Source organism: Capra hircus (genome assembly GCF_001704415.2).
Source record: "Capra hircus breed San Clemente chromosome X unlocalized genomic scaffold, ASM170441v1, whole genome shotgun sequence".
NCBI classification, from domain to species: Eukaryota; Metazoa; Chordata; class Mammalia; order Artiodactyla; family Bovidae; genus Capra; species Capra hircus.
Genome location: NW_017189516.1, coordinates 41,975,356 through 41,989,952, shown reverse-complemented (window position 1 = coordinate 41,989,952; position 14,597 = coordinate 41,975,356). Strand labels below are relative to the sequence as shown.

General features: G+C 44.1%; 1 protein-coding gene and 1 long non-coding RNA gene across 2 annotated transcripts in view; one reads left to right on the top strand and one right to left on the bottom strand.

Moving 5' to 3' along the window:
• The window catches only part of LOC108634368, an 85,856-nt gene extending 75,880 nt beyond the window's left edge, over nt 1-9,976 (bottom strand). Inside the window, exons 1-2 of the long non-coding RNA XR_001917592.1 lie at nt 9,931-9,976; nt 3,040-3,161 (exon numbers count right to left, since the gene is read on the bottom strand). This is a non-coding gene — a long non-coding RNA (uncharacterized LOC108634368). The remainder of the gene's footprint in view (nt 1-3,039; nt 3,162-9,930) is intronic.
• On the top strand, nt 8,566-14,291 carry NR0B1 (nuclear receptor subfamily 0 group B member 1). Its single transcript, XM_018044060.1, has 2 exons — nt 8,566-9,958; nt 13,939-14,291. The coding sequence occupies exons 1-2, from the start codon at nt 8,788-8,790 to the stop codon at nt 14,181-14,183; spliced, it is 1,416 nt and encodes a 471-aa protein (XP_017899549.1). The 5' UTR covers nt 8,566-8,787; the 3' UTR covers nt 14,184-14,291.
• The last annotated feature ends 306 nt before the right edge of the window (nt 14,292-14,597 follow it).

The following is a 14,597-nucleotide window of genomic DNA, read 5'->3' as shown; positions in this document are numbered from 1 at the left end:
GGAGGCAGTCTCTATCTCTCTCTGGAGGCCCTGGTAAAGTCACTCCTGGTGCCCAGAGCAGTGACCTCAGCCATGCACCTTGATGTTTGATTCCCCTCTTTCCCAGCTTCACTTTTCCTGCATTCTCATCACTGCTTTCTGGGGCCATCTCCCCAGGACACATGGGCAGTACTCATAGAGGGCTCTACTCCAGAGAATTCAAGCTAACACAGCTTCTTTTTAATAACACAGACACACCTATCATGGCAAAAGCATCAGTTTGGAAATGAAAATCTTGGGGTTTTTTTGTCACCAGCATTTGGCTTGGCTGCAAAGAAATTCACCTACATCCATTCACGTATTTTTTGTTCTTCATGTGTTTGTCATTCCAGCCTCAGAGAAAGCAATTAAGTTTTACAGCACTACTAATGTTAGGTACATTTAACTCCAAACTTGAATGACTTATTATCAACTGTAGAATCTCTTATTTCAAATGCATTTTAGACATATATGTACAGAGAATTCCAAATGCACATATTTGATTTAGTTGAGCAATATATCACTTCACAAAGACTGATGCTTCAGATTTAAAGAAATTGCAATCTAACTGTAATAACTCACATTTATGATGCATTTGTTAATCATTTCATACATTTGACAATGTTGTAAAGCAAACACAGATAATATATTTATTATAATTTTTGAGATTATCAAGTTAGAAATCAGAGTGGTTACAACAGGTAGCTATTTACCAATGGCATTTTTCACAAAACTAGAACAAAACATTTTTTAATTTGTATGAAAACACAAAAGACCCCTAAAAGCCAAAGCAATCCCAAGAAAGAAAAACATTTGGAGGAATCAGGCTCCCTGATTTCAGACTATTCTAAAAAGCTACAATGGCCAAAACAGTACAGTGCTGGCACAATGACAGAAATATAGATCAACATAATAGGACAGAAAGCCCAGAAATAAACTCATGCATTTATGGTCAATTAATCTATGACAAAGGAGGCAAGAATACACAACAGAGAAAACACTTTTCAATAAGACATGCTTGGAAAACTGGACAACTACATGTAAAAGGATAAAATCAGAACATTCTCTAATACCATACACACCAAGAAAACTCTAAACATATCAAAGATCTAAATGTAAGGCTAGATACTAAAAAACTCTTAGAGGAAAACATAGGCAGAACACTCTCTAACATAAATCTTTTTTGATCCACCTCCTAGAGTAATGAAAATAAAAACAAAAATAAACATGTGGGACCAAACTAAATTTAAAAGCATTTGCATAGGAAAGGAAACCAGAAACAAAATGAAAAGACAACCCACAGAATGGGAGACAATATTTGCAACTGAAGCAACTGACCAGGGATTCACCTTCAAAATATACAAACAGCTCATGCAGCTCTATGTTAAGAAAAACAACCCAATCAAAAAATGGGCAGAAGATCTAAATAGTCATTTCCCCAAAGAAGACACAAAGATGGCCAAGAGGCACATGAAAAGATGCTCAACACTGCTAACTATTAAAGAAATGCAAATCAAAACTACATTGAGGTATCACTTCACACCAGTCGGAATAATCATCATCAAAGTTGGAGAAGGTATGGAAAAAGGGAACCCTCCTACACTGCTGGTGGGTATATAAGTTGGTACAACCATTATGGAGAACAGTACAGAGGTTCCTTAAGAAACTAAAACTAGTACTACTATATGACCCAACAATCCTACTCCTGGGCACATATCTGGAGAAAACTATAACTCAAAAAGATAATGCACCCCAATGTTCACTGCAGCACTATTTACAATGGCCAAGACATGAATATAACCTAGATGTCCGTCAACAGAGGAATGATTAAAGAACATGTGGAACATAAACACAATGGACTACTACTCAGTCACAAAAAAGAATGAAATAATGCCATTTGTGGCAACATAGATTGACCTAGAGATTGTCATACTAAGTAAAGTAAGTCAAAGACAAAATATCATATGATATCACTCATGTGTAGAATCTAGTGTGTTTTTTTTTTTTAATGAGACAAATGAACTTATTTTCAAAACAGAAACAGACTCACAGATTTGGAAATAAACTGATGGTTACCAAAGGGGAAATGTGATTTGGGAGAAGGGATAAGAGGAGAAGGATAAGAGCTAAGGATTAACATACATACACTGCTATATATAAAGTAATCAACAAGGACCTACTTTATAGCACAGGGAACTCTACTCAATATTCTGTAATGACTTAGATCGGAAAACAATCTGAAAAAAATTAATATATGTGTAACTGAATTACTATGCTGTGCCCCTGAAATTAACACAACATTGTAAATCAACTATACTCCCACAAAATTAAAAAAATAAAACAGGTAGCTAGTATTTGGCAAAATGGACCAGGGCCTTTCTACCAGGGCTGGCAAGGTTGTTGAAACCTATACAGTGATGGGAAGGAAGAAAAGGCTGGGCAATCCAATGAAGTTAAAAGATGTGCAGTTGTGAAGAAACTTCACTCTGTTTCATTAAGCGGGTGTTTGTTGAGTGCCTTTAATATGCCAGGGAATGTACAAGGCACTCTACATATAAGGGTTGTGGGAAGAAGTTGTTAGGAAAAGTTGCAGGAGAAAACAAAGCTATTTCCAGGGAGAAAGGTATTACTCTAGTTCCAGACCCCAGTATAGGGGGAGGCTGTAACTAAAACTACCATCAGCACTGGGGACATAGCTGTGTGGACCAACAGAGTAATGATTTTCCAACCTGCCAGTGAAATCAATTTTAATAGCTTGCTAATCAACGGGGGAATCATCTTGAAAGCTGCTAGTCAACTGAATTTATTAACTGGATCACTTGATCAACATCCCCTATTGGGATGTCTTCAAAATTGGTAGATGCAGTAAAATAAATTGATTTGAGGAACGTTTTTTACCTTGCACAGAATGGCTGTTTGAATGATTTAGAAAGCTGATTTTAGAACATTCCAGAATTACTGTGAGCAGATGAGTCAGTATTCTAGCTCAGCAACCATGCGACCCCTCAGGCAACAGATTACCTTCTTCATAGCTCATCTGAAGGAAATAAATAATGATGACTTGATCTTCTTTAGGGGTTTCATGAGTCAGCAACTAGAGCCTATTAATTCTTCCATCAAGAGAGCTTTCAACATTTTGGGTCCTGGAAAAGAAGAGGAAGGAGGTTACCTCTTGGATTTTATCAGCCACTATTTTCCTACATGGTGTTTACCCCATATTTACATTGAAAAGTAAGGAAAACACTAGTGTTACTCCCTGGCACCTGTTTACTGAAGGAACTGAGCTCCGAGGCATTTCAGCTCTTTTCAGCTGTATTGAAAATTCCTATCATGTTTCAGATCACCATGCCTTCCCAGGTCAAGAGCTGCTCACTGTGCAAAGGTCAGTTTACAATTTTACCCAGCTTTATCCCCACCTGTACGTCCCTCCTCCATCCTTTAGTGAACACTGCATTACTTTGAAGTTGAAGGTTGCACTGGGGCAGGCAGAGTAGCTTTACTCCCACCCTGAGTTGAAACAGATAAAGGATTCTACAGAGCAGGTGTTCAATGGACCAAGGTCATCGAACAATGACTCAGTGTAAATACTCAAACTGCAGTTGCAGACAACCTCAGTACATGACAGTTGCAGCTGATGAGTGTCCTTTTGTCTAGCTGTCACCGTGGCCTGAGGACACAGAACAAATCAAATGAAGACGCCTGTGCCTGCCTTGGAAGGTTATGTCTTCACTAACTCTGTAGCAAGCGGCCGACTGGCATAACTTGATGGGGATCTCTGCAATTGTTTGGATGATTTTGTTTCTTAGAAACTATTTGTTCAGGGGGAAAAAATGGAAAGTGGAGAGATGAAGTCAGTTTTCTTCTGACATTTCCAAGGATGAATACATATGAAGGATAAGCAGGCAATCTCTCCTTTTTGCAGTCAATCCCAAGAACCAAGAAAGTCCTTCATAGTTGGTGAACAAGTGAGAAAGTCAGAAGACTGATCCCGGGAAAGAAGAGGAATTATCACCAATAGATTACAAGATCATGGTTCTCAGCACTGCACTGGAGTTTCAATTTGAGACAATGCCTCAAAGTCAAAGGCATCAAATACCGGCAGGGTGCAGATGATTAAAGCCACCAAAAATGGGTTTAAGTTACTAGGATTTAAAAAATAACTAGTTGATCAGATTAAAAAGTTTTAGAAAAACTCTTGAATTATATGTGGCCAGAATATATATATAAAAGAATTTGTAGCATTTTTTCTGGTTTCACAGCTGAAAAGGCTAACAAAATGTTAAATGCTTTCCTCAATGTGAAATCATTAGGAAATGAATAAGTGTAAAGTTTTCATAACTCTGAACTTAATGAGGGTTAAGTTACTTTATATTTTCAATGTAGTGAAAAGGTCAGCAAACATTTCTGTAAAGGGCTATATTGAGAGAGAAATAAGAAGAACCCTTGAAAGACTTACACCAGCTGAACACATTAATAGTGGTTTACAGAACTGATCCCCATTTCACAATGGTGAAGGCTGAAATTAAATGATTTGTTCAATGTTATATCTTTAGGGTGGAAGGGCCCAAATAAAGTCATGTCTTTCGGCTGTTAACTCAGTTCTGTTTTAACTTTACCACAGCATGTGTAGCACTCTGTGTACCAAAATCGGGAGAGGGGTCCAAAAAGGAACGTGAAAAGATGCTCAAGATCATTAATTATTAGAGAAATGAAAACCACAGCTACTCTGATAAATCTCACATCCGTCAGAATGGACATCATCAAAAAGTCTGCAAATAACAAATGCTGGAGAGGATATGGAGAAAAGGGAACCTGCCTTCACTGTGGTGGGATTTTAAAGTTGGTGCAGCCACTGTGGAAAACAGTATGGAGGTTCGTCAAAAAATCTAAAAACAGAATTACTGTATGATCCAGCAATCCCACTCTTGGGCACATATCCAGACAAAACTATAATTCAAACAGATACAGCAACCCTATGTTCATAATCAGCACTATTTACAACAGCCAAGACATAGAAGCAACCTAAGTGTCCATCAACAGAGGAATGGATAAAGAAGATGTGGTATATATATATACATTGGAATACTACTCAACCAATAAAAAGAACAAAATAATGGCATTTGCAGCAACGTGGAGGGACCTAGAGATTGCCACACGGAGGGATTCCGACAGAGAAAAACAAATACCATGTGATACCACTTGCATGTAGAACCTCGAATATGACACAAATGGACATATCTCTGAAACAGAAACAGAATCACGAACATAGAGACTAGACTGGTGGCTGCCAAGTGGGAGGAAAAGGGGAGGGAAGGATTGGGAGTCTGTGATTAGCAGATGCAAACCATTATACATGGAATGGATCAACAAGGCCCTACTGTAGAGCACAGGGAACTGTATTCAGCATCTTCTGACAAACTACAATGGAAGAGAATATGAAAAAGAAATGTGTGTGTATATATATACACACACATACAAATATATGAGTCACTTTGCTGTACAGCAGTAATTAACACAACACTGGAAATCAACTATACTTGAATAAAGTTTTTTTTTTTTTTTACAATTTTAAGAAGGCCTCCAGAAAGCTCTGAGTCCAGTGGGGCTACTCCTAACCTTTCCTCCCTCCAGGCTGAGTGCAGCCACAGTTGTGTGGGAATGCTTGCCCTCTGTGTTGAGAATAGGAGCTGCGGCCTTCTCCTTGTTCTCTCAAGATACAGTTGGCCAACACATATAATTTCAAGCACCTACTGTCTGCCAGACGTTCTAGTTGCTGGGATACAGTGTGGCTGACTCCTTTCCCTCAAGGGAGCTTCATACTAGTTGAGGGAGGCAATCAACAAGCATCAAATAACTAAATCAATCAATCACATCCAATTTTGATCACCATTAGGAAGAAAATAAAATAGAACACCATAAAAAGTAACTAGCATTGGTAATGTAAGGAGGGGACAGAAGAAGGCTGGGTTATTCAGAGAGGCTGGTTGGCACATTCGTCAGGCAGGAAGATCCCTGAAACAGCAGTAACAATACCCCAAACAGTAACCTGAATATTGGAAACACGTGATGAGCTAATATTTCCAATATATGTTATTGTGGTGGACCAGGTGATCCACCCATTGTTTTGAATCTGGGCCAAGAAATGTGGACAGGCAGAAAAGGAGATAATCTCAGGGTTCGGGGTAAAGGTGGGCTTCCCTGGGACAGAGAGAATAGGATGGCACTGGGATGGTATTACCTCTTAACCCTAAAGAAGTGAAGTGAAAGTCACTCAGTTGTGTCTGACTCTTTGCTACTCCATGGACTATACAGTCCATGGAATTCTCCAGGCCAGAATACTGGAGTGGGTAGCCTTTCCCTTCTCCAGGGGATCTTCCCAACCTAGGGATCAAACCCAGGTCTCCTGCATTGCAGGCGATTCTTTACCAGCTGAGCCACAAGGGAAGCCCAAGAATACTGCAGTGGGTAGCCTATCCCTTCTCCAGCGGATCTTCCCCACCCAGGAATCAAACCGGGGTCTCCTGCATTGCAGGTGGATTCTTTACCAACTGAGCTATCCAGGAAGCCATAAACTTCTCTCATATTATCTTAAAAAGGGAGAGGCAATGGTTGATACATCCAACACTTGAGTACCAAGCAAATATTTTATATGAATTAACTCACATAGGAGGATTACCTGACAGAGACTACTGCCCATGTTTTACAAATAAGGAAATTGAGGCAGAGGTGGCTTGAGTAACTGTCCCGTGAATGACTAAATAATGCCTCCAATGATGTTCATGTCCTAATCCTCAGCACCTGTGAAGATGTTAGCTAACATGATAAAACGATGTTCTTCAAATGTGATTTAATTACGAACTTTGCCATGGAGAGATTATTCGGGATTTTCTGGATTTGCCCAATGTAATTAAAAGGTTCCTTATAAGAGTCAGAAAGGAAATGGAAGCCAGAGGTAGAAGTGATGTGGCCAGGAGCCAAGGAATATAAGGAGCTTCTAGAAGCTGGAAAAGGCAAGAAAACAGATTCTCCCCTCTGGCCTCCATAAGGAATTTCACTTTGATTTTAGTCCAATGAAACAAATGATTTCAGACTTCCGGCCTCCAGAACTGTGTGTGTGTGTGTGTGTGAAAGTCTCTCAGCCGTGTCCAACTCTTTGCAACCCCATGGACTGTAGCCTGCTATGCTCCTCTGTCCATGGAATTCTCCAGGCCAGAATACTGGAGTGGGTAGCCATTCCTTTCTCTGGGGGGTCTTCCCAACCCAGGGATCAAACCCAGGTCTCCTACATTGCAGGCAGATTCTTTACCATCTGAGCCACCAGGGAAATTGCCTTAAGTCAACTAAATTGGTGGTAATTTGTTTCAGCAGCAGTAGGAAACTAATACATCGCCCAAGGCCACCAGAGCTTCAGAGTGTCAGGGCCAGAGTTAAAATCAAGGCTATCTGGTGCCAGTGTGAAGATTTAAGCACTGTGTTATATGGCTGCTCACAGGCAGAATAAAATTTCAGGTTGAATGCAAAATCAGTGTCCCCGAGCTTTTCCTCTTATGCTCAGAATTCCACATCTCAGAGAAACTAACACCAACCAACCAACCAAACACACACACACACAGAGACAGACAGAGAGAGAGAAACATGGGATCCAATATTCACCTGTCCCCTTGCTTCATGTTTTCAGTCATGGACCCAAGAGATCACTAAACAAACTTCCCATTTCAGCGATAAGGAATTTGAGGACTAAGAGATTGTGATTTCAAGTTAACCAGATGGCTGGTGAAGCAATCAGGGGGCAGGTGGTGATGTGGGGCTGCCCATCCCATTGCCTCTAAGGAGCTTGAGCAGAGGCCAATGGCAAGTGAGGACCAAAGGATCCAGGCTTCCTGTGTTTCTCATTATTTGCTCAGAAAAGGTGGGAGGAGAAATGTGCATTGCACATCTACCCAATATCGCTAGAAGAACTCAAAGTTCTCTCTGTAGCAACTTTTTAGCCCCTTTTGATTATTATATTCCAGAATATTAGCCACTTTTATACCCTGGTCACATGGTCCCCAGCTAACACAACAGCTACAACTGAGTGGGAGCTCATGAATATTGCTTGAATTGAACAAGAAGCTTATGATAGCATTCTTAGACCAGTGCTTTTTCAGAATTTAACAGGCCCACAAATCCTTTGAGAATCTTGTTAAAATGCAGATTCAGAGTCAGACGGTCTGGTTGGGGCCTGAGACTGGGCATTTCTACCAAGTTCTCCTATGACGCTGATACTGCTGGTCCATGGTCTGTATTTTTCCAAGTCCCTGAAAATAAGACCTCCCTATCCATAAACAAAATTTAAGTCATGCAAAGTTTGGTCATTTAATGTAAGTTTGCAAAGAAGGCATGGAAATAGATTTTTGCCCTTTTTGATAACCCTGCCCTCCCAGTAAAGGGAGTCAATGAGACGCCAGAGTTCAATGGAGAGTTGGAAGCGTGCCCCCAATACCTGCTCCCTGCGCTCAGCTGTCTTCCAGAGGCGGGGAAGGGTGTAGTGAGACGAAGGGGGGAAGTGTCCAGGAGCGCCCATGCCTCCTCTCCTCTTCCATTTTTAGCCTGTGAGGTGCATCTGCCCCCTCTGAACCGCCGAGGTCACAGGCGAACACACCCAGCGCCGCGCCCCGCTCCGCGCCTTTGCCCGGGCGGAGACGGCCGATGCGCGTGCGTGCGCGCTCAGTATAAATAGATCGCAAGCGGCGGCCACTGGACAGAGCCAGGCTGCGGGCACTGCGGGCCATGGCGGGCGAGGACCACCAGTGGCAGGGCAGCATCCTGTACAACATGCTCATGAGCGCCAAGCAAGTGCAAGCGACCCCGGAGCCGCCCAAGGCACGGGTGGGGGCCGCGTGCTGGGGCTGCTCCTGTGGCTCTGAGCCCCCGGTGGGCAGAGAGGGACTGACCGGTGCGCCGGCCACGGTGCTCCTGTACCGCTGCTGCTTTTGCGGGGAAGACCACCCGCGGCAGGGCAGCATCCTCTACAACCTGCTCATGAACGCCAAGCAAGCGCAGGAGACTCCGGAGGCGCCCGAGGAAGGACTGGGGGCCGCGTGCTGGGGCTGCTCCTGTGGCTCTGAGCCCCCGGCGGGCAGAGAGGGGCTGACGGGTGTGCGGACCACGGTGCTCCTGTACCGCTGCTGCTTCTGCGGGGAAGACCACCCGCGGCAGGGCAGCATTCTGTACAGCTTGCTCACCAGCGCCAAGCAGACGCACGTGGCGCCGGAAGCTTCCGAGGCGCAGCCGGGGGGCGCGTGGTGGGACCGCTCTTACAGCGCGCGGAGGCTAGGGGGCCGAGAGGAACTGCGGGGCGGGCAGGCCGGTGCGCTCCCGTGCCGCTGCTGCTTTTGCGGCGAAGACCACCCGCGGCTGGGCAGCCTCCCCTGCCACGTGCCCTCGGGCGCCAAGCCGACGGACTTGGCTCGAGAGGCACCGCCGGGGACCCCCTGGTGGGACCCCGCGCGCGGCGTGAGGCGGCGGGTGACCCTCAAAAGCCCACAGGTGGTCTGCGAGGCCGCGTCGGCGGGCCTGTTGAAGACGCTGCGTTTCGTCAAGTACTTGCCCTGCTTCCAGGTGCTCCCCCTGGACCAGCAGCTAGTGCTGTTGCGCAGCTGCTGGGCGCCGCTGCTCATGCTGGAGCTGGCCCAGGACCGCCTGAACTTTGAGACGGTGGAGACCTCTGAGCCCAGCCTGCTGCAGAGCATCCTCGCCACCAGGCGGCGGGAGACCGCGGGCAACGAGCCGCCGCCCCAACCCCCACTGCTGCCGCACTCGGTCCTGCCGCTGGAGGCCGAGTATTTGCCCTCGGCCGCCGAGGTCCAAACCATCAAGGGCTTCCTTGCCAAGTGCCGGAGCCTGGATATAACTACCAAGGAGTACGCCTACCTCAAGGGGACCGTACTCTTCAACCCGGGTAAGGGCGCCGGCCTCGGCTCTGGCTTTTCTCCGCAGTACCTACCCCGGGGCGCAGACACTCGAAGAGTTTTCAGTTAGGGGAGTTTGAGGATGCACAAGTGAGGAATCCTGACTAACTCAGCAGAGATAGGGGAGTTCCGGAAACCCATTCCTCGTGAGGGGCAGGGAGTGGTGGCTTCAGAAACCCAGCCGAGAGGAGGAGGGGGGCTGTTTGCTAAGGTTTGTACTTGATCTCTCACATCTTTTTGTTACCACAGAAAAGTTTGTGGCTTGGGGAACTTGGCTATATTCCTTGTCAAATCTTCTAAATCCACTAGCGTACTTTTAAAAAAGAAAATAAAGTTTGGGTTCGCTGCAAATTCTGCAACATCTGTTTGTGAAACTCAGCTCTGAAATTTACCAGAGGCTTTTTTTGTCGGCAGAAGTCTGTTAAGGCTGGCAAGAAAAGAAACATTTGTTAAGGATCCGTAGAGAGACCATCCATCCCCTGGGGGGTACTGGCAGGAAGAACACTGGACTCGGTGTTTCGTGGGTCTGCCTCTGAGTGGTCATTTTAATGGTCCTAAGTAGTTGAACTATCTCATCGTCTAAATGTGACAGGTTAGCAAAGGGATAGGAAAAAGACATGTTCAGGACTGCAAGCAGGAGCGCTGTTTTAGAGCCTTTAGATACCTTGTGGCTGGTTAGTCACTAAGTCATTCGTACTCTTGCAACCTGCCAGGCTCCTCTGTCCGTGGGATTTCCCAGGCCAGAATACTGGAGGGGGTTGCCATCTCTTTCTCTTAGATATCCTAGAGACCTCCTTGTCAACCCCCTGGGCCTCTCGCTCTTCCTCCATCCCTTTGGCAGATTAGGTAGTCTAGTTGCAAGCGACCTTACTCCAAAGTAAATGGCCACTGAGTTGTGGCACGTGAGTCTCCTGGGCCCAAGGGGATGTACACTGCCCCACACTTTCAGGGTGCCTGTTGGGTGCTGAACACTGCCCTGCTAAGCACAACCAAATCATCCAAGAACATCTCCCTGGACAGCCCAGCACTTTGTCTCGAGTGTGTCCTACTACTGGAGTCATCTTGGACCAGCATCTTTCCAAGAGGGTCGTGGGTGGGCAGGAAATTTTCAGATAGCTTTCACCATGCTCCCACTACATCCTTTATCCTGACACCAGGCGTCTTGCTGTCATGTCCTTGGGGTTATGTCCTTGCTTCCTACCTAGCATGTTTGCAGTGGTCAAGAACAGTATTTAATGGGATGATAATTCAGACCTCACATTTCAGGACTTAGAGACCTCAGCTTATCCCAGTGATCATTATAGTTTACCTTTTGCTTATACCATTTTTCCAAACTTGCCTGTGCTCTTGGGGGTGGGGGTCATTCAAAATCTTTCCAGGTTCTTCCTCTGGAAGTTCTGATTCAGTAGCTCTGGTCCAAGGTTTGCAAATGTGCATCCATAGTAATGGATTCTCACGTGGTTCTTAAGATAGTTGGGAAGACTGTTTTCTTGCTCCTTCAGGCATTTTATTAGACATCTACCATGTGCTTTGTTCTGCTGGAATAAAAAGGTAAGACAAGCTCTAAGCTTTCAGAAGTTTACATCCCACTGGCTTACCTTTTCCTCCACCCTGTTTTGCATCCCTTACTCTTCCCCTGCTTTTCTGAATTCTCTCTCAAAGGAGTCTAATCCACCCAAGTTGGGTATACTTTAAATACAAATATACTTTATCTGGGAAAAAGTACTGCCTGCTAAGTGTGTGGCCTTTCTTTGGTGTTTATCATTTTGTATCCCCTGATCTTTATGTTTAAAAATGTCCCTCCCCCCTCCCATGGAATCCATCAATCTGCCTTTCTCTTTCCTCAAATTAATTTCAGGGTAGGTCTTGGTGGGGCAGTGGGGGCAGGGTTGGGGCAGGGAGGGCACTTTTAGAGGAGGATGGAGAAAGAGGAGTGTGGTATGAAAGCAGAGAAGAGTAGAGTTCACAAGATGAAGTTTTAATAAACCATGAATTTAGACCTGGTGGAGCTTCCAATTTTTGGTGGTTTCATGCAAGCTTCTTCTGAAGCTAGAGGAACCCAGTGGGCTACAGTCCACGGGGTTGCAAGAGAGTCGGACATGACTTAGCAACTAAACAACAAAACAACGTGAATGGAATCCCAGTGCAGTAAAATTGGGTCTCAAGCCTGGATAATGAACTGTAGGTAGTAGGGGATGGTAATGCATGGACTGGGGTAATCAGAATTGGAATATGGATTATAGATGTTGTGCTATTTTTGTTCTCATCGATCAGATTTGATACTTGCCTATAATAGAAATAACTTGCCTATTGCCAGTATTTTTTCTAAAAGAACACTGGCTGGTTCTGTTACTCTGACAATGAGCATGATGCTTTCAAAATACTTTTCTGTTGGATTCATAGAAAATGGGAAGGAAAATTATTACAATAATCAACACCATTTAAACTGAATGGTAAATTGGTACTTAAATACAAGTTAAAGAGTTTACAGTAATAGTCCAGTAATATCACCATTGTGTAGGATTAAAGGACTTTTAAAAGCAGCCTCCTCTTACCACCCTCTTTATAAAACTTAACAGGAATTTAATCTTCCCTGTATTGTATTTCATTCTTTTTTACTTGGGTCTCAGGTTGTATTTGAAAAGTTACTTTTGCACCATGTTGCAATCAATGATGTTTTCATGCTTACTCTTTAACCCTTTAAAGACTGCTTACTTTAAAATGTTTTTAAAAGAGCCTTTTGGAATGCTCATTAGAATCCATTTTTAAAAGATTTTTTTGATGTGGACCATTTTTAAAGTCTTTATTGAATTTGTTACAATACTGTTTCTGTTTTCTGTTTTTGTTTTTTGGCCAGGAGGCATGTGAGATCTTAGCTCCCCAGCCAGGGGAACACACCCGCAAACCCCTGCACTGAAAGGCTGGACCACCAGGGAAGTCCCTGGAATCACTTTTTTAAAAACCTTCCCCAATACAGAAGTCATGGTACAATGAACCAAGTGGCCAGTATTAACTCTTAAATTATTATGGGACTCCAGACTAAAATCAGCCTGCAGGCAAATTATTAAAATGAGACTGTCAGTCACAGTTGACAGCTGTGAAGTCCACCACCATGCACTGTAATCATTACAGTGGTGGGAAATTCAAGGGAGGATGGTGAAATGTTAGCTGGCAAAACTTCTCACCTTTATACTAAGGCCCATTTCCTACAGGTAAAACATAAGGTGCACACTTCTTGAAATAATTTTAATGTCTTTGTAAGTGCATAGCGAGTGAACTGGAGCAGTGCTATTCATTAAACTATATTCAACGGTCCTACTGAGTTAAATATGCATTTGGCTCAGGACCAGCAGTTTTTGAATATGAACCTACAAACATAGTGACTATTAAATAAGTCACATGATGTTTCCTTCTTGGAGGCTTTGCTCCTGAAACCTTAGAACTGGTTTGGCACTTTCTTTGTTGAAAAGAACTTTTAACCAGGGAGCCTGAGCATTGTTTTAATTGGTATGTGTATGTGCTCAGTTGTGTACAACTGTTTGTAACCCCACGACTGTAGCCCACCAGGCTCCTCTGTCCATGGGATTTCCCAGGCAAGAACACTGGAGTGGATTGTCATGTCCTTCTCCAGGGGATCTTGCCAACCCGGGGATCTTCCCAACCCAGGGATCAAACTCGAGTCTCCTGCACTGTTAGGCAGATTCTTTACCATTGAGCCGCCTGGGAAGCCCCACCCCCACCCCCATCCCTAAATATCATTTGTTTTTCAGTCACTTAGTCATGTCCAACTCTTTGTGACCCCATGGACTGCAGCATGCCAGGCTCCGTTTTCCATGGGACTTCCCAGGCAAGAATATTAGAGTGGGTTTTCATTTCCTCAAGGAAGCAAAAGGATCTATTGAAAAAGCTAGTCAAGGGTTCTGAGTGAGTGTTTCTAAACAAGTTATTTTCTGCCATTTTTCTCCTGCAGACCTGCCAGGCCTGCAGTGCGTGAAGTACATCCAGGGACTTCAGTGGGGAACTCAACAGATACTGAGCGAACACGTCAGGATGACACACGGGGTGTACCGGGCCAGGTTTGCCGAACTGAACAGTGCCCTCTTCCTTCTGAGATTCATCAGCGCTAACACCCTGGCTGAACTGTTCTTCAGGCCCATCATTGGCACAGTCAGTATGGATGATATGATGCTGGAGATGCTCTGTGCAAAGTTGTGAAGGCACGCGGGCCACACTTGTGCTGTTCACCATGAAGCACAATGGAGCAGCTATGGGCAGAAGTGTAAAATAGTGTAAAATAAAGTTTCTTATTATTTTTACACACAATATTTTTGTAGTCCGTTAAAGAAAAACTCTAATTACAGACGATGAGAAAATCCTCTGTTCCATGCTGTGTCACTGCGAAGGAGTATTTCCCAACAGGAAATGCATCTCTGTACATCTTTTAAAGACAGAGAAGGGGGTTTGCACTCATACACTATTTTTATCATAGTCTCTCCATTGAACCTGCTGAAATCAAATTTGGAACATTAAGTTATAATGTTAAGTTGTTAACCACTCATTTGGTTGTGAAAAGGTTCATCAGGGTTTAAGGACAGCTTCAAAAAATATTAAACACCTAGGCAATGTAAA